Genomic DNA, 24,295 nt, shown 5'->3' with positions numbered 1-24,295 from the left:
TTCCCTCTTATGTATTAATAGTTTATAGGCAAAAATACACAGCAAATTTAACACATTAGAAACTCATTAGAAAATGCTGCCCATTTTGTTAGAGCAGGCAGGCAGCTAGATACGAGCAGAGAAATGGGGACACAGGCCAAATGGCAGAAAAATATACATCTTGTGAACAATGAGGGTCCTTGGACAGACCAAGAAAAGCAGGATCCTCCAGGCTGATAAGAAACCATACATTCTGGGTTGACAAGTGTCCTGGAGGCAAAGAAAGGTGGGACAAGACAGGAATCTCCACCATCCCCCACTCATTATGACCTCCATCCAAATGTAACCTTTCACTTATGATACCCCATTCAAACGCAACATTTTGTTCATTATGACCTCATCTGACTTCCCAATCAAGGCTAAGGACAAAAAAAAAAAAAAATCCCTCCTCCCCCACTAGGAAGGTGGAGTTGGGATGAAGATCAGAAAAGATGACCCCAGACCCCTTCTTGCCAAAGAATATTCTGTCCATTCATTTTTACACCCATATAAACAACTTGCTAAAGAAACTCGGGGCAACTACCCACCTGCGTCTGCCCACTCTTTTCTTGAGAGCGTACTATCTATCCCTTAATAAATCCTTGCTTTGCTTTCATGACCTCTGTGTCTCATTTCCGAATTCTTTCTGAGATGAGACAAGAACCTCACCAACCATAATTTCACTCAACTGTAAAGTCTTTTTTATCAGCATTTCTTTCTTTTTGCTCTTCGTTCCCCAACCCTAAAAATGATAACCACCACCCTAACAACAGCACAAATAATAATTACAATGAAAAAAAAAACAAATGGTAAGACATGTCACTGGAGCAGTTATTTAATCTCTCCAAGCCTCAGTTTCCATATCTGCAAAATGGGGATAAAAGTACAACCCACAGAATTAAATAAAATAAAGCATGTCTAATGCCACCATCTAAACTATATGCTGAGATGCTCCAGGACACTTCAGCAAACTCCCAGGAGAGACAAGGGATATTCTAAAAGGAAGGAAACCTGGAGATGCTCAACATGACCTGGACACTGCCTGAACTATTATTAGCAGAAGGTAGTTCAAAGTTTTAACATTCGATTGCAGTACATTCCTTCATGACATCATATCTTTGTGAAGCTGGATTTCCAATGGTTGCTGTGATAAAAAGCAAATACCACTCCAAAATCAACCTGCAACAGGAAATGAGGGTGGTGCTGTCCAATCTGATGCCAAGGTTTGAAAAGCTGTTCAGTGCTCAACAGGCGTATCATGCCATAAGTTAAGTAACTGGTTATTTATAAAGGAAATTAATTATTTTCAATTTACTTGCATTATTTTTTCCAAACATCTACTGAAGTTGTTAGGACATAAATATTTATTGTTTGTACCTAACTATTTAATGAACAGAACTGTGCCTTAGGGGTGCTGTTAAAAACTTAATGAGACATGAAGGACACCATGAAGCAATAAAGTTTAGGAACCTCTGGCTTAATGTTGTGACTAGCAGAGTAGTGTCCAAAAAATGGCAAGTATTACTCCTTTATGGCATGCAATTTCAAAGAAATGGCAGGACACTTCACATTCTGTGATAGAGTTCCAGAATATCGTCCTACAGTTCTGTGGCTCAAGTTTCCATGCTAAAGGAAAAAAAGAAGGTAGACAAAGAAACTTAGACGATCTGGGGTAAAACCAGGTCCAGAGTTAAAGCCTGAAAATAATCTCACCACTAGGCAGATAAAAGCAATGAACACCTACTACCGCACCAGCAAGTGATACCAAGAAGGACAAAAGCTCAAATTTTTTAAGTTAGGAATTTACATCAACATCTTACATCCCCATCTTTTAATGAGGCAATCCCTAATTCCTGTTTTTAGACTCATCCTCCATTTCCCACGTGCTGATCTTCTCTTTTCTTCATCTTTTAACTAGAATGTAATTATGAAGTAAATTATTTATCTTTACTGAAGTATGACATAGACTATAAAATAATGAGATAGCTTGTGAACTGAGTGCATGTATCTGTCTGACTGGCTACTTGTCCCCCCTGCCCCATGATGGTCTTTTCATGTGCGTAACTGTAGAATGAGGAGGAAAACTGAACTCGACACAAAACTGATAGATGTCTTCTAGTATGTCTTGATAAATTAGTTTCCAAGAAAAAATGTGTAGTGTTATGACTTGCTGACCATCACACTTGCTGCTTATGCTGGTTTAGACACAGCATACTAGTCACAGAGAGTCCACGTGCTACACTCTACCACTGGTCCATCAAATTTTCAGGTTAGCTGAACATTTTTTTCTGGACCAACATTTTCAAAAATAAGTAATACTAAAAATGGACATACTACTGAAAAAACATATTAACTTATATAAGGAAAAGAATGTTTCAGAAGATTTTTTTAAATAAATATATGCAATGAAAGAAAAATCAATAATGAAAATGTTTTCCATCTAAAGAAAAGTAATTTTAAAACAAATTGTTAATAGTACTTACGGAAGTTATAAATAACATTCATCACACACAGTTTAACTGGTATTTCTAAAAAGCCTTAATAATGTAGCTAATAGCTATTTCCAATAGAATTTTTCTATAACAAATTCTAATAATGTGTAACGTATGTGTTGTATATCAGCAGTTCAGTCAAACAGCAATTCTTTAAAAGACAGAAAATAAATTTCATAGGAAAAGGTACCCTACTTTCAAACAGAAGATCGCACCTTTGCCAACTTTGTAATCTAGTTTAGGTTAGTCTTTCCCCCTATGCCGCATATTTAATAATCATTTATTCTGCAATGTAAGTAAGACACTGAACTAAATACTAGGGATACAAAGATTACTAAGACCTTTTCCTCAAGGAGTGCAGCATCCAGACACAGAGACCCGAACAGTTTCACATTCTGCGAAAGCACTAGACTAAAAGTGCTACGGGAATGGTAGCATGTGGTTCAGGCTGCGGGTTTCAAGCAAACTCATTCCTGATCCCATAAGAGATAATAATAGCATTAAAATTCTGGAAACATGGCTATTTTGGATAAAATTTGCAAGCCAAAATAGTTATGCTATAATCTATCACAGAAAGGCGTATATAAACAATGCTCAGAAATGGTCATCCCAATCTAATTATACCAGAATCTCTGGGGAGCTGGAGCCCAGGCACCAGGATTTGTTTAGAGGAAAAAAAAAAAAAACTCCCAAGGTAAATAGAATGTGTGTCTAGGGCTGAAAATCACTGGATCGTTGACTGATTAAGTCATGGCATCATGACTGATTTAACATCTTTATCGACATAAAGACAGATTTCTAAGGCTGGACTGATTAGTGGATCCCCTAAGAGGATCCATGATCTGAGATTACTACTGTTATTTGCGCTCTGTTTTTTAATACAGCTAATAATATGAAAGATGTTCATGTTGGGTATCTCATGGCACATCTGGCCTACGCCAAGAAAATTAAGTGATTGCCAATCCTCCATGGTATGTATTGCCTAAGATGTCTAACTGTTTAAACTTTAAAGCCAGGCAACTGCAGCCTAGAGCAATCAGAAACTTTGGGTTCCTGCTTGGGTCATCTTCACCATCTACATTCAAGAAAACTACCTGTATACAGGATTGAAGACAACAACAAAATCAGCATATAAAAAGGTGGTCATCTCCAACACAGACTAAGTTCTACAAAAAATGAAGGGAAGGAAGGGAGGAGAGTGAGCTGGGGGTGGAGGGTGGGGGGAGAAGATGGAGGCAGATTCTCAAGAAGGAAGATTTGAGCTGGAACTGACAGGCTTCAACTGGAAAAGTACAGAAAAGCATTCTAACAGTCTTGGAGGGAAGAGGGACAGCATGATGAGGGTTGGAGAAAGCATGGTACTTTGGAAAAGCGCTGAGGAAACATCAGAGGCGTCCTTAAAGGAGATCAACAGTGAACCAACAAGATGGGGCCAAACTGTGGAAGGCCTTGATTGACAGGTCGAGGAGACTGAACTTGAATCTTACTGAAAAATGGGGTTACATTTTGGTTTTATATCAAAAATGATTCTGGAAAATCCTTCTGGTAGATTAATACGCAGAATGCATTGAAATTCAAAGGACTGGGACTGTTAAAGATAAACAGAACACCTCAGTATTGTCCAAGCTCAGTTCCCTAAGTACAACAGGCACTGAAAAAATGTGAAGGTTTTAAAGATGAACATTCTGTAGCACAATACACATCTCGGTATTACTCCAAATTGAAGGTCAAATTAATTTTACAAGTCAAATTATTTATTTAAAAAAATCTGTTAGCTCTTAAATGTTAATATTTAAGTATTAAAGCTTATAATAGAAACGTTAATGACATACCCAAGAAAGTATATATCCATTTATGCTAGCTTTACAAACTTTACATTTAAAGGTTTTTTTCCCCCTGAATTACTTATATAGTCTAAAGCTAATGAAAATAAATAGAATTAATAAATAGTTAAGACAATTTTTTAATATTTTTTTTCTCAAAATGAATGTTAATGCCAAATGGATGGTTTGGGGAGTGTTTTTTTTTTTTTTTTTTTTTTTTTTAACCATGATTTGGCATAAAAGAGGACTGCTGAAGGTTTGGAAGTAGGATTATCCTGAGGCTTCCTGATCTTGGAGTAAAATAGAGCAATAACCTTAATAACTAATAGCTAATCTGTACTTTGTAGCCAAAAATTGGACTTCCCATTATTATCAGTAACCACAATTAAAGGAACATTTAGAATTTAGACAAATTAGGAAATCAGATGTCACCAAAAAAACACAAGCAGCTGAAAAATGTTTCACATATTAAAACAAATATTTTTTTCCTACAGATGGTTTTAATTAAGAATTCAAGAATCTAAGAGTTATATTTGTAGTATGAAGAAATATGCTATGCAAATTAATACTGTAGCAAGTTATATTTTGGTTAAGTATAAATAACAGTTTAAATGAATTAAGTCCATACTGACTGAAAATAACTAATATTACTAATATTTGTTTCTTAGAACATACAGATCCTCTTCCTGCTCCCTCAAACCACGTTACTATATGTACCAAAAAACACGTATTTCTTATGCGCTGTTCTTTGCTTAAGACTTTTCATTATGTCACCATCCTTTTCCCCAATCCGGATAAAATGTTTCCACTTTAGAGTATTAAGATTAGGTTTAACTGATATTAATTTAATATTCTGTATGCAAAGATTATAGACTTATGCTCTTCACTACTGAAACTTGAGAAAGTTTAGTGTTTAAAATATTTTGCGGCTTGTATCTGTAAGTATACCCTTTAAACGCTATTTTTAATTGATAAAAATATGACCAATAAATAAACTGATCCTACATAGCAAAAAACATGATACAGAACAAGTAGTTGTCACTAGAAAGCCTCTAACAATACAATCACATATGAAATAATCCCAAGCTGAAGTTATCTGCCAAAATCTTATATTAAGAAATGTAATATTCAAATTAAACTTATTTTAATTTTATCCATCTGCCCACAAAATAACCCAAATCTTACTAATCTACTATTTTTCTTGTGGCGCAGTAGTCCTTTTCTTTAAAATAAACTGTCAAAATAATTTCTTAATAATACGAAATCAATCGTCTACCTAACATGAAAGTTTAAAGGTTGTTTACAGTTCTCTTAATGAAAATATAACAGCCTTACCATACGGTACTCCAATAACATTAAATACTCTTATAATCCATGTCTAAAACTGACAAATAAGAAATTCTGTTCATCACAGGAAAAATGTCAAGCAAGCCATTCTATGGGTTTATGTGCTATGCTATAAATTGCAACCATATTTCTTTGGAAAGAAAGATTTACTTTTTGAAGTAGCATTAGAACCCAAGAAAGCAAAACCTGTACCAAAACCTGCATCTCCCCCTAACCCCAACAAAAACCTGCAGAAGGGGAAGGAAAAGAAAATAAAAAGATTAAAAGAAAATAAGGTCTAGTTAAAAGGAAATAAAAGCATGACCTGCTAGATGAAATACAATGAGGGGGTTATCAGGGTCTTCTTTGAAAAAATGGTTGAATCTGAATTATTTCAAATCAAAACAGACCACGATCAGCTGGGTTGTAAGATATGACTTACAGAGCACGGCTACAGCCCCGGACTCGAACATAAGACATTCTTCCTTATGCCTAGTTTCCACTATGAGGCTGAAAGGTGGGGGATCCAATTTGTGATAGATCCGAAATCCTTTGCTGAACGCCATTCTCCTTTCTTCGGAGGCAGCCCTGTGAAAACCAAGCAAAGGAAAGCTGTTTCCTTCTGCAGCAAGGACTGCAAGGCATCCAGAAGTCCCTCCCTGCCAGGTTTTGATGGGGGGGGGGGGGGGGTGGAAAAAAAAAGGAAGAGAATGGTTTATTCCAAAAGATAAGTCGTCACTTAATTTTAGTAAAATGCAAGAGGAAAAGCTACCAATTCTCACAGCAAGGCAAGACAAGGTTTTATCACTCCAAGTCCATAAGCGGTTTGGTTAAGTTGAGTTTCCCCTTTACTTTATGTTTACCAAAAGGGAAAATTTTGAGCGTATTTCGTTCGGAGTTGTTTATCAGCTTCCTGCTTCAGGATTTGCCACTACGTTGAAAGGGAAACGATTCGGAAACTTCGAGCCATTCCTTTGCGGGGAAAGGAGAGAGGTAGGTGGGAAGGAAGGTTAACAAGGCTGGTTCAAAGCTCCTTAGGGGGCGAGATAAGGGAAAGGATTATCCGACACCACAGGCTCTCCCGGGGGCGGCGGTGAAAGGCAAGGAAGCGGCACAGGTTACTGCTGCCTCCAGCCCAGCCCCAGGGCACCTCGGGCTGAGGGGTCCGCAGGCTAGAGCCAGTAAATATGAATGGCCACCGGGAAGAGTCACGACTTGGGACACGGGCCCGACCCGGGCTCCTCGGCGGTCCCGGGCAGTCGACCGCCCGGAAAGCGGCTCCTTCCCAGAGGGATGGAAGCGCCGAGCAGCCTGACCCCTCCATTACACGCCAGAAGAGATGACCCGGCGCCCAAACCGACTCGGTGCCTTCTCCGCGGGCAGGCTGACAGCTGCTGTCACCACAGACCCCGCCGACGAGGCGCCCGGCAAAGCCGGTGGTCTCCCAACCACCCCGCCGGCCCTCTCGTACCCGGCTCTCACCGCTCCCGCCCAAGCTGCGGAGGCGGAGACTGCTTCAGGAAGCGCTGGCCCGCGCGCCCCGCAGCCGGTGGGTCTGGCCGCGGCCGCTCCCCGCTACCCGCCCCCCCGCCGGCTGGCTCACCTCTTTCTCCGGCTCCTCCTCCTCCTTCTCCCGCAGCCGCCGCCGCCACAGCCGCCGGAAGCGTCACTTCCGCTCCAGCAGGCCCATCTCTTCCGCATTGCGCCTCAGCCGGGGGCGGAAGGCCCGCCCCTCGCGGGGAAGGGGCGGGGCATCGGAGCGGTCACGCCCACTCCGGGCTGCCCTGCAGGCCGGGTACTCGTGGGTTGCCCGCCGCCTCCACACGCAGCGACCTTCGCCTCGGACGGCGTGTTCCCCAGCCTGCAGCTGCAGGTCCCACCGCTGAGGACGCCGGGAGAGGGAAAACCCGGCCTCCCCGGCCTCCTCGCGTGGGCTCTTCAGAGCTTACCAACCCTCCCCGTGGGCGCTAGGGAGGGACTCTGGGGAAAAGCTTTGGGGGCTGGGTATTGATACGTGCCCAAGATGGGTGTCAGGACCACCCCCTGCCGCCTCCACCGGCCTAACGGGTTCTGGGGAGGGCTCGGGACGGTCTGCCCTGCTGGCCAACCCGCGGCGCCTGAAGAGCTGTCCATGGTGTCCCCTTGCTAACTGCGCCGAGTTCTTACTATGACTGAGCGTCTGGGTAGGTAGCAGGAAGAAAAACTAATGCCTGCTTTGGAACAGCTCTGTTCGCTTCCTTTTCTTCTGGTGTGTTCTGGAGCTCTCAGGAGTACTATTATAAAAAAAAAAAAAAAAATGAGGGCTCAGCTGTGGAGATACTGAGGCCCAGGCAGCTGTGGTCGTCACTGAATGGCGACTAGCTTTTGCCAACCGTGTAATTTCTTAAAGACATCTTGCCCTTTCACCCTATCCTCACTTTTCAACAAATCATGCTTCCTGGCTAATATCCGTGTGCCCCCACGGGCTTCTCATTCCGTTTCCACCTAATAGATCTAAATATGGGAATGAAGTCAAACCTGCAGGGTCAAGAGGAATTGAAAACCCAAAGAATTCAGCACTCTGGGAAACCGTTTCCACTTGCCTTTGCTTTTTCTTTACCTCTTCCCCTTCTTGCTTTTATTAACAGCAAAAGCAGAATTTAAATTTAGTGTATTGCACAAGATCATTTCCCCCTCTGAGCCCTGTCATGTGGCTTGATTTAACACTTCTTCATCTATTTCAGAGAAGCTAGACCCACCCTGGTTTCAGGATACTAAAGTAGCTATAATTCATTAGAAAAGAAGCCACTTCTTTTCTAAAAGGAGATTTGCAAAGACACTTAGATTTAGTTCTGAGAACTGGAGATTTCTCTCATTTAGTACCATCTCCTTAGAGAAACTTTTGCTCTTTGTAGTGGTTACGGACAGCAGCCTCAGAATTAAATTCATTAAAATATTCTACTTACTCTACATTAAAATACTCTGCTTTTTATGTTTATTTTTCCCTCTTGGAGAATCCATTTCAATTGGAGATTGCATTGGACAGAGAAAACAAAATGCAAGTGGGTGAGAATGGAATTTTTCTTATTTGCCTTTTCAGGTATACATCTATAGCCCCAGAAGAAAAACATGTGGAAGGTACAGCTCCAGGTGAGAGGTTGATGTTATTGAATATATTGCTTGGAAGTTGACAGCTGAGACCCAGAAAAGTTAACTGGTTAAAAATTACTGTTTGAGGTGGAGTTGAGACCTCCATCCAAATTTGCCCACCCCAAACCTTCCAGTGCACCTGTGTCTGTGTGGCTACACTAGGTACCCCTTCTTTCTCAGAGTGGGAAATATCGGTGCTAGGCTCTTTTAGAAGCAAATGCTTGGCCTATTTCTGGCTTCTTTTGATCTTGAACTGAAGAAACCGAGGTCAATGTTTCTTGGTTCTGTGTTTGAATTTCTGCTTCTTTCTTCAAATTAATCTGCGGGTAAGTGGGACTCTTAGTCCTCAAGTTGTCAGTAGAAGGCCACAGCTTTTCCAAATCCTTGCAAAATAGATCGTTTTAGTCATGAAATGAGCACATGCCCAGGGTTTAAAAATATAAGGGCCATTTTACTAGTGATTTTAAAAGCTGTTACTCCTTTCTGTTTTTCTCACTCTTTTCTGTTTATACTTCTTTGTTCATCACAGCACTTGAAAATAGCTGGACAAATTTTCACCAAATCTAGAGTATCCTTGGCGTGGCCTGACTTAAAATACAGGTTAAGTGGCATATGCATACTTCTTAGTGAGGTCCTAAGGGCCTACAGAGATGTGCTGACACTATCTTGACCCTTGAAAATGAGCAATGATGCCAGTGGTAGGAAGAAATACCACCTTCAAAAGATACCCATACACGAATCCCTGGAACATGTGAATATTAACTTATGGGAAGAATAAGTCTTTGTGGATATGATTAAGGATTTTGAACTCTGGATTATCTGGGTAGGGCCTAAATGCAATCACAAATGTCTTTATAAGGAGACAGCAGAGGGAGATTTTACACACACACACACACACTGTGAAGACAGAGGTAGAGACTGTAGCAATGTGGCCATTAGCCAAGGGATGTCAGCAGCCACCAGAAGCTGGAAGAAGGCAGGAAATTCTTCCCTAGAGCCTTTGCAGGGAGCATGTCTCTGCCAATACTTTCATTTCAAACCTCTGGACTCAGAATTGTGAGAGAATGAATTTCTGTTGTTTTAAACTACCCTGTTTGTGGTAATTTGTTACAGCAGCCACAGACAACTCCATACAAGGCTTATGTGACTCCGTCAGAAGAGAAACTGAGATCAGTAAACAGCCTGATGGATGTTTCAGACGTCAGCTCTAATAGTGTCAATGAAATGAAGGTAAACACCATGATTTTTAAATGTTGCTTTTTGACTGAGTCATTTCTCCTATGGGCAGTTCCCTGTATCAGGTTGAAACATGCAATCACCATTTCCATAGGTCAAAAATATTCACACAGTGACTATATATGGCCCAGTCTAATAGTATGTCCCCAGTACATGACAGGATTTATTAATTTAGAAATTATTGAACATTGCAAACCAACTATAACTCAATTAAAAAAAAAGACTGATTATGCCAGTGACATAAAAATATACCATATGTTACAAGGCTATGAATTTTGACAAATTAACCATGTAAATTAGTAGTAGGGCATACTTTTTCTTATCAAAGGACTTCCCTATCAAAAATGATAGAAAGCATTTGGCAAATTTGGAGAATATTAACAACCCTGATTCAGTTATCTTTAAAAGCTTCTTTTCAGATTACATAAACTAGAGCTAACTTTCATGTCAGGATCTGCAGAGATATATATAGGAAGGGATGTCTCCTTATTAAAGAGAAAACAGTGGTCTTGAGAGGCAACACAACAGTAGGTGACAAAAAGCATTTGCTATTTGCTTAGAATACGTCCACAGTAATCAGTGAAGGATAAGATTTTAAATTGGAAAAATGAAAATCCTATAACTAGCAAAATATAGGAGCTTGAGAGCAGAATCATCGTGAGAGTAAAATCAAACAAAAACTTCAAAGTTTTTGAAAGACTGAAAAATTGCTCACATGTATCAGAGATAAGAAAACTGCAATGGGAGCAAACAGGGAACTTGCATGTGACAAAAAATTTTCATTTGGAACAAGAGACCAAGTCAAGAGAGCTCAAATAAAAAGGTTTGTTTTAATGACACGTAAGGATTCTCATGGAAATCAAAGGACCAGAGCTCTAACAGGGTTTGGGCCTTATTGAGATCAGAGCTGTAGGATGCTCACTCTTCAACCTGGCTCTTGGTCCCTAAGCAGCAGGCATCTCTGAAATTTCAACATCTAAGTTACATGTAAAAGGTAAGATTTCATGGTCAAAGTGCTTTTGTAAAGTAGCTTAAAATGGTTTCTACAGGATTTGTCTAACCTTTTATCATTTACCATGTATTCTCAATTATCAAGCATTGGATGTAAGGTACATTTTCCTAAAGATCTTTTAAAGTAAGAGCCCAGGAACTAGTGGACCACAGCATACATTGAGAAATGCTGTGCTAGGCATTCTCATGGTACTGGATGATTCTCCTCTAAGCCTCTGCTACAGTTAGGGCTGACAGGGCTGGGACAAAGCTAGTACAAATTACTGGGGCCCAGAGGTCCAGAACTCAACACTACATATCAATATCAACTCCATATGACAATTGTTAGCCTGTCTGCCTTTGCTGGGCAATCTGAAGTCACTCTCAGCAGCTGTGAACCTAACATCCATAGACTGTTCTGGGGGGGGGAATCTCCAAAAACGTATTGGACAATGACAGCCTTATCGAAGTATAAGGCCTCCCAAACATTTCAGACATATTTCATTGTTTTCTCACTACATGTAGGAGTTCTAGTGCTTAACTGTCCTCATTTTCATTTACTTGAAACTAGAGACCAAAGTGTTGTCATAATCAGAATGGCAACACTCCCTTTACTATATGGGTATTACCATGTTACAGATCAGAAGAGTAACTGTAACCATAAAGAACCACTACAACATAGCAACTGACATTTTGACAGGATATTTTGAAGCTATACATCTGACCATTTTTAGGTTTTCATGATTTCAAGGGAAATTAGCCATTTAAAACAAAATTAGGCATTTGTCTTAACCCACTGAACTATACATGCTTATAGAGGGTAAACTTTACAGTTTATAAATCATACTTCAATAAACCCATCTTTAAAGAAAATTAGGGAACGCTACATTTTAGTATATTCTCATGAGGCAGGTACTTGCTTTAAGACTTGTGCAATTCTTGGCCAATTCTGGGTGATAAGGTTATCACTGCAGGCAACTATGGCTCAAATCAACTGAAGCCCTCTGGGAGATAATGTGGAACATACCTCTTCCTATCTGAGATTAGGAAGCTGTTGTAGACATGAAATTGTGCCTCTCAGGTCTCCTACAAGGAGAATCTGGTTGTACCGGCCATGGTCCCCAAGAACTGCTCTCTACCAATTACTGAGTGTGGTGGGAATACAAAGGAAGGTAAGAAACTGGTGACATGAGCCATAAAAACCGACAACATAACGCCATTTGCAGCAACATGGATGTCCCTGCAGAATGTCATTCTAAGTGAAGTAAGCCAGAAAGAGAAAGAAAAATACCATATGAGATCACTCATATGTGGAATCTAAAAACAAAACAAAACAAAACAAAAACGAAACAGAAATACAAAACAGAAACAGACTGATAGAGATAGAATACAAACTTGTGGTTGCCAAGGGGGTGGGGGGTGAGAAAGGACAGACTGGGATTTCAAAATGTAGAACAGATAAACAAGATTATACTGTATAGCACAGGGAAATAGATACAAGATCTTATGGTAGCACAGTGAAAAACAATGTGACAATGAATATATATATGTTCAGGTATAACTGAAAAATTGTGCTCTACACTGGAATTTGACACATTGTAAAATGACTATAACTCAATATAAAATTGTTTTTTAAAAAAAAACTGGTGACATGAAATTCCTCAGAATCGTGACTTTGGATTGAGGGCTCCATCAGCCTTGCCCAAACTTTTAGAACTGCACTGATGTCTGACACCTTCCTTAATTCCTTCCCTCTCTCCTTCAGAGATCACACCTGCCTCGTGAGCTCTTGGCTCTAAGGCTAGCTCAGCCCCTTCCACTTCCTCTCCTTTGCCCGTCAATGTCATTTCCCTCAACAAGTCGCTTGTACATCTAATGCCATGACAGTGACTGCTCCCCAGAGGACCTGAACCAACGCACTGGGGTATTTATCCTCCTGCTGCTTTCTTTGGCTGAGGGTTGCTCCCAGTGACATTAGGTGACAGACACTCTAGCCTGTAGCACAGGCCAAGGGAAAGTCCTCAGGTAGAGCTGCAGGTGTTTGCAAGTCACCATGGCATCAATAAGGTCACCAACATCATCTGGTACAATAGTAGTTATCAGTCTTCATGACTATGGTTAATACAGTCTCAATAAAACAACTTTCCTTTTCAAAAACATTCCTCACCTATTTTGGAAGTATTTCAGAAGACCGCTCCAAAAGACAAAACTGAAAGGACAAAACCTCCACTTCATTAAAATGTCACTCTCTGGATTTATCTTTTGACAATTTACTTCATAAGAAAGGATGTCCTTTAGCTATTTCAGGAATAAAAAACTTCTGGCTGCAGTGTGCGAACCACTTGCTTTCTATGATAAATCCACCTTACATTAAGGTCCTACTGTGGGTTCAAACTCATTTCTGAGAGTAAAACAGCCTGATGGATTTCACAGGATGAAAAAGCTGAGTTTACTTCAAATGTCCTTAAAAGAAGATACCTGAAAAGTAATCAGTCCAATGGGTTTGGAAACACAAATTAAGGCACAAATTACGTGTGTCATACACACACACACATTTATATGTTTTAGCCCACTGAAGGTGAGAATAAGCGTTCTCATTTTAATTCTATTTAGTATGCCACTAAGGGTAACGAACAATTCATCCAGAATGAATTTGTAGGGATAAGCAATGTTCCTACAAGAAAGATAAAATTGACAGCAATTAGAGTGCATGGCACTGTTCTAAATATTACTTGACCAAGGGTACGTGCTAAGGTCTCATTATATTAGTCACATGAAACACTCTAACTAAAATTAGTTGTCAGCAAAATACAACAAAGGGTCTATTTAAAAATTAATTTAATGTTTGGCTAAAGCTTAATTACATATATAATTATCAAACAATAGTCCTTAATTTCCAAAAAGTTCCTCTTTTGAAAATCACAGAATCAGAAAGCATAAACTTTAAAACAAGTTCTCTGAATATTTACAGCATGGTATAAACATTATAGAAGACCATGGATATTAAACTGCCTGGGTGTAGCTAATCGGCAAGGCGTGTTCTTTATTGCATATATAACTCACATATGTGGGATTTTAAATATAATGACAGACTACTAAAATTCAAATGCATGTATTTTTTTAAGCTGGTCAGGGAGTAAAATCATGAATGAGACAGGACAGTCAGCCCAAAACCATGCAGTTAGGTTGTGGGTCTATCATTCCCCAAAATTAAGCTGCTATGTTCTTTTCAAAAACCTATGTTGCATGTACTACTTAGAGTTCACGTTAAACCTACATTTGACTGTAATGCTATTCAAGGAAGAAAAGTTCCCCATTCACCCAATAACCAAGTCCACACTCACGTCTCAACTTTAAGGCAGCGTAGCTACAGTGACAGCAACTGCTAACCAAAAGGTCACCTGCCAGCCCTTTTTTTGTAACAGTGTAGGAATTTCCCTAAGACAATATGCTACTGAATAGTTTTCTGCTGTTAAAAGGCTTACTCTGTAGAAAAACACCACAAATTTCCAGTGTGAAAGTTAACTCCATGATGGTATAAATATATATATATATATATATATATGCATAATTACACAATATACACTGCACACATCGTTTACAGAAAACAATTAACTGAAAGGGTTCATTTGAATGAACATATAAAATACTTCTGTAAACAAAGTATGACAGGCAGTAAGGAAACCATTCATAGACTTCCTAGAAATAACCCGAATTCCTTTCATTCCAAAGAAATTGCATTTAAGGACACGTATTGAATATTAATAATGTTCTTTGTATTAAAACAAGAATCAGTATTTTACAGTTTAAGAAACTTTACATATATACAAAATTTGTACATTGGGAATGGTATTAGAGCAAACAGGCTTTTTTTCAGTCTCACAGATCTACTTTCCTTCAATCAAAGACTTAAATTCTTTCACATTGTGGTCACTTGCAACAGACATAGCATGATCCAGAGCTCGAACACTTGCAAGGAGTTTTACTATCTGCTTTATGTTTTCCCTAAAAAGGAAAAAATATATAGCAGCATCTCATTAATTAGCACAAAAGCCTTCAAGGAAAATATCTGTTACTGACTTTATGATCCTTTCTGCACTTGGTAATCAATTTTTCCAAGCACATACTTTCAAAAAAGGGAAACAGAGACAAGCAAGTCACAACGTGTGAAAAAAACTATCCACATTAAACAAAACTTGCCTATGTTCAAATGACCAACCCAGAAACAGAGGACCCATTTTCAAAAATAAAACCCTAAATTTTCATTCAGATACATGATTTTCAATATCTAGAAAGGATAAGAAAATCTATTGCCTAACTGCTTCAGAGCCCTGCCTCCCATTCCTTCCCAGAGTCCTGCCTCCCATTCCTTCCCAGAGTCCTAGCTCTTCTAGAATATACCTGGAACACAAATTATATTTGTCTGTATTCATCAAAATCCATTAAGATCCAGTATAATTCCCACTCCTCCAAAATTCACTAGTAAAGTATAAACTGGCTTCCTTTATCACCCCAGCTAGGAGTCATTCTCAGTAATCCTCAAACTTCACCGCACTTCTGAATTACCTAGAGGGGTGTTGAAACACAGACCACCAGGTCCCACCCTCAGAATTCTGTTCGGTAGGTCTGGAGTGGGGCCTGAGAATCTGCATTTCTAACAAAGCTCCCAGGTGATGCTGATGCTGCCTGCCCAGAAACTACTTTCAGCATTTAGTTTGAACCACTGTGAGAAACCACACACAACGTGACATTATTAGTTGTCTCTTCTCTACAAAATTGTAGGAAGCACCTTTTAGGGAAGGATTGTAATTTGTAAGACTTTGTAATCCATGTGGAACCTACTTTATGTGCACTGCACAGAGAAGGTGCTTAACAGCTGCTGAAATTGTTTTCTATAGAAAAGAATTTACTGTTTGTTGATATTTAACTCCCAAACAAAAACACTGTTAAACATATAAACTAAACTTTAAAAAGTAAATAGGATCTATCTAGTAAGTAAATGGGATCTATCTAGTAAACACCAATATTGAGAATATTAGTGCCGATAAGTAACAACCAGCACCAAAATGACACATTAAGGATGAAATAAACATATAACCCAAAATCACCTGCCAAACAATTTTACCACTGAAGGATTTACTATCTACTTGGCTTTTAATTTTATTGTAAAAGTTAGCAAATTTTCTCTCAAGAAAATAAGGTCCTTTTTTTGTGGAAGGGGAACAAGGAAAAAGAGAGATTTTGTTATAGGGGCATGACTAATGGTGTGATCTAAGTGAAAATAAAACTGACATAGGAAGAATATATGAAATAAAACTTTCAAAAATAAAATTCTTCTGAATGATACTAGTTGTTATTATTACTATTTACTTACTTTTTATGCTAGAGATTTATCCCCAAATTACATGAACATCCAAGACAATGTCCCGAGAAAGGGATAATGGTTTGTTTATTCATTCCTTCCTCAAAACACTTGATTAAAAAATATGCATGAGCTGCTCCCCAAAAATCATGAGTGATGACCTTTTTAGTCCACAATATGGATACAGAAAACCTCAATGTAGAGCACAAATGTCCCCAAACTGGGATAGAACCTTCAGTACACTTTAGGTTTCAGTGGCCATCTTTCCTGGGGTTTACATCTGTATAATGAATCTCCAAAGACCAAGATCCATGACATTCTTCTTCTTCTTTTTTTTTTTTTTTTTTGAATTTAAATTTTATTCTTTTTTGGAGGGGGGGTAATTAGGTTTTTATGTATTTATTTTAGTGGAGGTACTGGGGATTGAATCCAGGACCCTGTGCAAACTAGGCATGCACTCTACCACTAAGCTGTACCCTCCCCTTTCCATGACATTCTAAGAGCCTAAGATCTTCTCAATTCCTCAAGGGAGGAGACAGAGAAAACAATGATTCATTCATTCCCCTTATGGCTGGTGCTTACCAGAAGTCCTCCCTTAAGACCTTCATATATAACACATTGAAAAAAGATTAGGTAAAAGCTGCAAAAATGAAGAAATGCATAACTTCGGTAGGTTTATCAATACTAAGTCATTGTACAGTTTAAAGTAAAATAGAAACATCTCTACTGAAAACATTTTACTAATACTAAATCTGACAACTAAAGACTCTCGATCACTGTTTCATTCAATAATTATAAATAATTACCTTGCATTTCTTTTTTCCACATCAGAGCACCCGATACTGTTTCTGTAAATTGTATCTGCTAAGTGTACAAGGTATCGACAGAAGTTTTCTAACTGAGAAATAGTTCTTTCTCCTTTCAAATTCATGAACCACTGCTTGGGGAAACAATTGATTACCTATGAAGAAGAAAGATATAAAAGTTAAAAATAAATGAGTGTCTAAAAGCTGAGTCTAGATAATGGGTATAATCTATTTAACTAAAAGACTTCCTGTTGAGCTATATGTAACTCATTACTTAGAAAGGATTGTCTTTTAAACCTGATTTTCTACATAAATTATGCAAATATACCTGAATTTTTAACTTCAACAGATAGGTACTAAAAGCAAAGTATATTTCTCCAATATTTAAGTAAATTAGGAACAAAAAGTTAATAACCAATTGTTTCATTTTGCAGTCTTCCAAGAAGCCTTAAATGAACTGAACTGTCCTTCATCAGTAGCTTTTGATGTAAAAACATGTATAGTATAAATACCAAAGTGCAGCCCCTCCCCATGCTGAACGGTTCAGTCAGTAGGCATCCGTGCTGGCAGTGGGAGCCATGCTAGCCCAGAATGGGGTAAAGAGAGCATCACACCAGAGGCAGCCTAGGGCAAGAGCCTACGCAGGGGAAACAGAGCATGGTGGCAGCCTGGCATGGGGTACCACAACCCAAGCAAGGGCAGGCTGGTTCCCACAGGGGAGAAAGCAGTCAGTGGGTAGAGAAGGCTCCTCATCAAAGAACCCAGGGATGTTCGAAGAAATGACTGTTTCCAGAACTCGGCCGAGCAAGTACAAAATGGACCTGGAACATTGTGTGCCAGTAAGCAAGAAAGTGCTTCCTCCAAATTAGAGGACATGTCACGAGGTCACAGAAGTCAACCTGGAGGGATTCCCACTAATGAAGTCTAGGACAATTCCTGCCAGAGATGCAAAATCTGAATCTAATCATGAGATACTATCAGACAAACCCAAATTGAGGGACATTCTATCAAATAACTGAACCATGATCTTCAAAAGTGTCAGAGTTATGAAGGTCAAGGAATGAAGAAGTCTTCCAGATTAAAGCAGACTAACAAGACACGACAATTAATTGCAAAGGACAATCCTTCCTCTTGCCAATTTCTTTTGGATATTATTGAGACAGCTGATAAAACCTGAAGAGAGGCCTAGGATTAGGTGTGAGTAATATATAAATGTTTATTTACTGATGTTGATAGTTATATTGTAATCGTGTACAAGAATATCCATGTTTATAGGAAACAGACACAAAAATATTTAAGGGTAGAGAAGTATCACATCAGAGAATTACTCTGACATAGTTTAGGTCAAAAAACTGCACTAGCAAATTTTCTTTAATCATATGACTGCTTAAAAATTTTTTTTAAAAAGATCAAACTCATGTATATAAAGTAAAAAAAAATTAACTAAAATTATTTCTTTAATGAGGAGAGACCATTTCTTTAGTAACACTCAAAATAGCATTCACTCAACTGAAAAAAAAAAAATCCCCAAATTAAAACTATTATTAATACCTACAAAAATAAATACTGATACAGATAGATGGATAGAAGAATAAATATACACATAAATAACAATATAAATCTTTATTTAAAAAGTGCTAAGGGGGTTTGGAACTACTTGGGAAGCAAGGTGATTGTCAACATTACACCAAGTTCAATAATCAAAGGAGTTTTCATAAAATTCTCAAATCTCTTCAAACAAAACTTAATTCATTTTAACTTACATGCTTTAAAAACTACCATAAATCATTTAACTCACATTCTGGGCTTTTTTGATGCTGTCATCTCCATATTCTGAATTCTGAAAAGCCATGAGAATGTATCTATTTAACAAACCGTCTATTGATAACTCCTGAAGAGTTTTGTTTGAGAAAATGCCATACCATTGGAGAAAATTCCCTAAGAGCTAGAAAGAAACAAAATTATTTTCCCCAGTTTCACTGACATATAATTGACATGTTACATTGCATACATTTAAGGTATAAAACATAATGATTTGATACAAGTATATATTGCAAAATGATCACCATAAGTTAACATACCTCACCTTATTTCAGTTATAAATCTTTTTTCTATTCTCTTAGCAACTTTCAAATATACAAATATACAATACAGTATTGTTAATTACAGTCATCATGTTGTACATTACATCCGCAGAACTTATTTTATCTTAAAACTGGAAGTTTGTACCTTTTGATCCCCTTTACTCAATCTCCCCACCCCTACCGACAACTCCCTACCTGTGGCAACTACAAATCTGACTCTGTTACTAAAAGTTTGGTTATTGGAGAAGGAAAAAAAAATTAGTGAGAGGCAACGTTAAGCAATTAAATTAAGTACAAAGTAAGTTAGTTACACAGTAAAACACCTTATGAAATACAGTGGACCATGTCTTGCCCAAGTACTAATAAGCAGTTTTAAAAGGTCTGAGTATTTCCCAGAATGACTGAGATCAACTAAAATTTAAATAGCCATGTGGAACAAGTGGTTACCGTAATAAACAATGCAAATACAGAACATTTTCCATCATAACAGAAAATACTAGTGGTCAAGTGCTGATTCTTAGGTAAATGCCCTCCTTGAAAATCATGCCTAAACCAGTCCTATGTGCCCCCGCCCCCAAGAAATGGAAATTCTCTTTGTGACTATCATACTGCATGTTTACCAAACCTCTTGATCCTGGGCACTGGAAGCTACTTAAGCTCAAAACATGTAAAATGGAAGCCCCCAGCCCATTCCACCGTAAACATTTTTCAGCTTCCAGTATTTCTCATCTTAGGAAATGGCAACCCTATCCAACCAATCAGGCTGGAAGCCTGCGTGTCATTTTTAACCTCTTCCACAAGTTCTTGGACCCCACCTCCATCCATTCTGTACGTTCCTCTCAGTTCCCACTGCCACCCCCTAATCTAAGCTGACATCATCTCTTTATGGACCCTACAGTTACTCAAGTGGTTACGAACATGAGCTCTGGTATAGTCTTTCTCAAACAGCATTCTGTGAGAGAACTAAAACCTACAGAAAATGATTTGAGTGACGTCTTAATTTTCCCAAGGGTGGTACAAGCCAGTACCATTCTAGATGCATACACAATGGAGGCCTTAGGGCATCAGCTATCAAAGAACCCTAGCTGAGAAGAGCTGCTCAAGAGTCAGAGTGCCCTGAGTTAGACTCCCATCTTTAACACTTAACAAAGGAATGAGCCTGGGCAGGTTATTCTGTGCCTCGCTGTCCCATCAGGAGCTTGAGAAAAACAGTGTCAAGCTCACAGGGCTGTTGTGAGGATTCAAAAAGATGATCTATGTAAGAATGTGGTGCGAGGCTTGGCACATAATAAATATGTAAGAAATACTAATTCCCATTTTCATTATTATTATCTTCACCTATTTCAATCCATTATCTCTACACAGCAGTCAGAATTATCTTTAAAATGGCAATTTTTTCAAGTCACTTTCCTACTAAAAACCCTTCCATAACCCATACAGGATCAACTGATTTTCAACAAAAGTACAAAAAACAACTTAATAAAAAAAGGGTAGCCTTTTCAACAAACCATGCTGGGACAAACAAACTTCAATCCAAGCCTCATGCACTATACAAAATTTAACTCAAAATGTATCATAGACTCACATGTAAAACCTAAAACCATGAAATGTCCAGAAGAAACAATAAGAGAAAAATTTTGTGGCCTTGTTTTAGGCAAAGATTTCTTAGATATGACAACTAAAGGACAATTCATAACAGGAAAAACTGTTAAGTTGGACTTCATCAAAATGAAGAACTTCAACACTTTGAAAGACTGTTAAGAGAATGAAGACAAGCCACAGATTGGGGGGGTGGAGGAATGGGGGGGCCACAACCCTGCAAATCATGTATCTGATCAAGTACTTGTATCAAGAACACAGATTTTGGGGGAGATGATGGAAGCATTATCCAACTTGATCTGGGCAGTGATTACATGTCTATATGTAAATTACAGCTCCTGTATCATTTGGACCACTTATCTCTTCCCTAACTCTAGCCATCCTAGACTTTTCTCAGTTCTAGTATGCCCTGCTCTCCCTCACCCCAGGGTCAACTCTTATTTATTCTTCTAGTCTAATAACCGAAATACCACTTCCTCAGGGTGGACCCACCCATCAAGGTCTCTGTGCCCCTTGTCATATGCTCCCATACTACTTTGAATTTCTTTATTAAAATTCATCACACCTGAAGATTACTTATTTTCTATCTGTCGATTGTGCTGGATTATAAGCATCATGAAGGCTCTACTTCTATCTTATTCAGTGCTACATTTCCCAGCTTAGAAGAGTGCGCAGTACTCTGTTTGCTAAATAAATTAACAATGGTATAGTAGGGCATTTTGCTGGCCAGGTGGACCTTACTGGAACTCAGGATTCATTTTCTCCTCTGGAAACATCAAACCTGAATAAACTTTCGGAATAAAATCAGTTTATAAAATGGAGACTTTGTATTTAGATACAGACCTAAGCCTATGAAGTTACTGAACCAAATATTAAAATACTTTTTAAGGTATAATGTATGAAGTCAAACAAAATCTGAGGTCTTTTAGTTTAGATAGCCTACAGACACGTACCTTAACTGAAGACCAAAACTGTCGTTGAAAAAACAAATAAGGCCCAGAATTTTTATTTTCCAAGACACTAAGGAAAAAAGACAAACACATCACAATCAAAAATATTTTATATGTGAAGTGCCATCTGATTGCTAGAACATTTGTACAAGTAAAAAAGGTGAACAAAAGAAGTAACTAATTTTTCAAATTTTCAAACAACTATATTCCAGAAGACAATAATTTTATTTTTTGGTTGGGGGAGATAGTTAGGTTTACTTTTCTATTTTTGGAGGAGGTACTGGGGGTTGAACCCAGGACCTTGTATATGCTAAGCATGTGCTCTACCACTTGGGCTATACCTCCCCACTCCAGAAAATAAATGTAACGGCAATTTATTCTGAGATACTGAAGGAGAATAAAGGGCATTATTTGCTTTATTCCGCTTGAGGGAACAATTTACCCACTGAACTAGTCTCTTTGGACTACAGGTTTACAATACATAAATCAAGTTTGTGTTTCAAGCTATGTTTAGTTGTTTCAGGATTTAAGAAGCCTTTTCTGAAAGATAATGGAAAACGTTACCATATTTCATGTTCTCAGGAGTTACTTACTTTTTGGGATATAAGGGCATGAATACATCATCATCTAAAGTTCTCCTCATCCTCAATAAAAGTGCTTTCAGGTACACCTAAAGGGTTAAAAGTTGAGCATGCATTTTAATAAGGGTTATGACAAAATTTTAAGAAATAAAAATAAGCTATATTCCAAATCATATAATAAACTGAGTACTCAATTTTGAGTGTACAGTTTCTCAAATTTTTTACTTTCCCCACTGAAGGGTCTAAGGTCTTTAATATTTACTACTCTTAGCTTACCCTTCTTCAATTACCAAGCAATGAACCCATTTAAAAAGCTTCCAACCCCTTAAACTACTACTATATAAAGACTTAAGATCAAACCTATAATCCTGTTCTTCTCAAAACGAGGTCAGTGAAAATAAAACAATGATAAAGAGTACTTGTCCAAGTCTAAATAGCTCATAAGAATGTCCAGTGGGGGATAGTAGCCATTTGAAGCTTGGAAACTAGTTATAAAACAATACTTAGTTGTTTTATATGCTATTTAAACGTTTCAGTATTTAAATCATCGTTACCTTTTCTACTAGTTTCACGTTTTCGTTTTTCCTAAAAAATACAGTTCTTCAAGAGATGTCTGATTACTCTGGTTGAGAATGGGGGTGGGGTGGTGAGGAGGGTGACAACAGTACAAACCAGAGTCTATCAAGACTAATAGTATCATCCTTACATATAGATATTTTAAAACTAAAAACCATTATCTTAAATTTTATATATTTCACGCTATAAAGGACCAAATGGTCCAAATGGGAGAATCAGATTTTCTGGCTGGCTCCGGCAGAAGGACATAACCACTCAAATTCTCTCAACTCTTACTCATTTTCAAAAGGAAAGAAGATAAAATAATAAATGTTTAAAAAATTTTTAAATGTTTCATAGATAATAATTAAATTACCTGTGTATTTTTGTTTTCTGCATTCACTACTGAAGGATATCCATTTATTAATTTTAGTGTAATTCCAACCATTCTTGAAGTCTGTGTTGTAGAAAAGGGGTCCCACATATTTTCAGCTATCACTATTAAGGAAAAAAAGTAGCACATAGTGAGATGCAGAAGAAATCTGCAGCTGACTATATCTAATGTCAAGCAGTCCTCAACTTAGAAATGCCAATCGACGTTTATTTTTTCTTTCTCTAGAGTATAAGCTTCAGTCTTCTTTGTCCTGCTAACTGTGGGAATGTTGAAGATTAGGCAAATGATGAGAGGGGACAGCCTCCCATTGTTTTCTGGTGCTTGGCGAAAATAAGACTGGGGAAAGCAGGATTTCTATATCCTAGGAGGCGATGCCTCCTCCATGAAGAATTTTTAACTGAACTTGAGCTCTGTTTTTAATATTTTAAATAGGTTCCTATGTCAAAGATTCCTAATCTTTTGTGAGAAATTGATGAAAGTAATAAAACTGCTCCACAGAAAAATGCATATGCTCCCCTGTCCCAAAACTATGTATTCAGTTTTGCTTCAGGCAGTCCTTAAATGTCTAAAACTTGCCTATGGATCAATTACTGTCCCCAGCTGCAGACCCTCCTGAAGGTGGTCTTCAAATCCCAGGTTGAGAAACGTGTACCCTTTAGGTAACTCTGGGCCCGGTGGCAACTTTATTATTTATAATGTAGTTTCTATGAGAAAATACGCTTTGATTAAAAGCTCCTAAAAATAGATTTAAAAACCCAATGTGTTTGAAGATTCAATTCAGTAATCTCTACCTGTTAGTTTAGGAAGAATCACCTTTTCCACAATGGTAGGTAATAGTGCAACATCTACATCATCTTTTTCTTGCTCTCGCTCTTCACAGCCATAAAACAGCAAAGATTCAAACCACAGCATATTCTCAAAGTCACGACATTTAGCCTGGAAAATATTTA

The 24,295-nt window shown here is 38.2% G+C and overlaps 2 protein-coding genes and 1 long non-coding RNA gene across 11 annotated transcripts in view; 1 reads left to right on the top strand and 2 right to left on the bottom strand.

Moving 5' to 3' along the window:
- Nucleotides 1–7,375, bottom strand: part of SYNJ1 (synaptojanin 1) — an 81,446-nt gene extending 74,071 nt beyond the window's left edge. For all 7 annotated transcript variants that reach the window (XM_032475203.1, XM_032475387.1, XM_032475432.1 and 4 more), the window contains exons 1-2: nucleotides 7,263–7,375; nucleotides 6,102–6,247 (exon numbers count right to left, since the gene is read on the bottom strand). In XM_032475203.1, coding sequence (XP_032331094.1) covers nucleotides 6,102–6,247; nucleotides 7,263–7,360 — 244 coding nt within the window. In that variant the 5' untranslated portion in view covers nucleotides 7,361–7,375. The remainder of the gene's footprint in view (nucleotides 1–6,101; nucleotides 6,248–7,262) is intronic.
- On the top strand, nucleotides 6,547–10,024 carry LOC116662170. 2 transcript variants are annotated; one of them, XR_004318191.1, is made up of 3 exons: nucleotides 6,547–6,652; nucleotides 8,739–8,788; nucleotides 9,902–10,024. It is a non-coding gene; the product is annotated as an uncharacterized LOC116662170 (long non-coding RNA). The 2 variants fall into 2 exon arrangements; XR_004318190.1 differs by lacking the exon at nucleotides 6,547–6,652 and adding an exon at nucleotides 7,380–7,842.
- Nucleotides 10,025–13,835: 3,811 nt separating this feature from the next.
- The window catches only part of PAXBP1 (PAX3 and PAX7 binding protein 1), a 31,534-nt gene continuing 21,074 nt past the window's right edge, over nucleotides 13,836–24,295 (bottom strand). Inside the window, exons 12-18 of one of the 2 annotated variants that reach the window (XM_032474842.1) lie at nucleotides 24,137–24,281; nucleotides 23,328–23,449; nucleotides 22,409–22,485; nucleotides 21,819–21,885; nucleotides 18,981–19,127; nucleotides 17,183–17,337; nucleotides 13,836–15,019 (exon numbers count right to left, since the gene is read on the bottom strand). In XM_032474842.1, coding sequence (XP_032330733.1) covers nucleotides 14,902–15,019; nucleotides 17,183–17,337; nucleotides 18,981–19,127; nucleotides 21,819–21,885; nucleotides 22,409–22,485; nucleotides 23,328–23,449; nucleotides 24,137–24,281 — 831 coding nt within the window. In that variant the 3' untranslated portion in view covers nucleotides 13,836–14,901. Of the gene's footprint in view, nucleotides 15,020–17,182; nucleotides 17,338–18,980; nucleotides 19,128–21,818; nucleotides 21,886–22,408; nucleotides 22,486–23,325; nucleotides 23,450–24,136; nucleotides 24,282–24,295 lie in introns of those variants that run through there. The other variant, XM_032474912.1, reaches the window with a different exon arrangement.

This window comes from Camelus ferus, chromosome 1 (genome assembly GCF_009834535.1).
Source record: "Camelus ferus isolate YT-003-E chromosome 1, BCGSAC_Cfer_1.0, whole genome shotgun sequence".
NCBI classification, from domain to species: Eukaryota; Metazoa; Chordata; class Mammalia; order Artiodactyla; family Camelidae; genus Camelus; species Camelus ferus.
The sequence above is the reverse complement of the archived record's forward strand: the minus strand, read 5'-3'. Positions and strand labels throughout refer to the sequence as shown.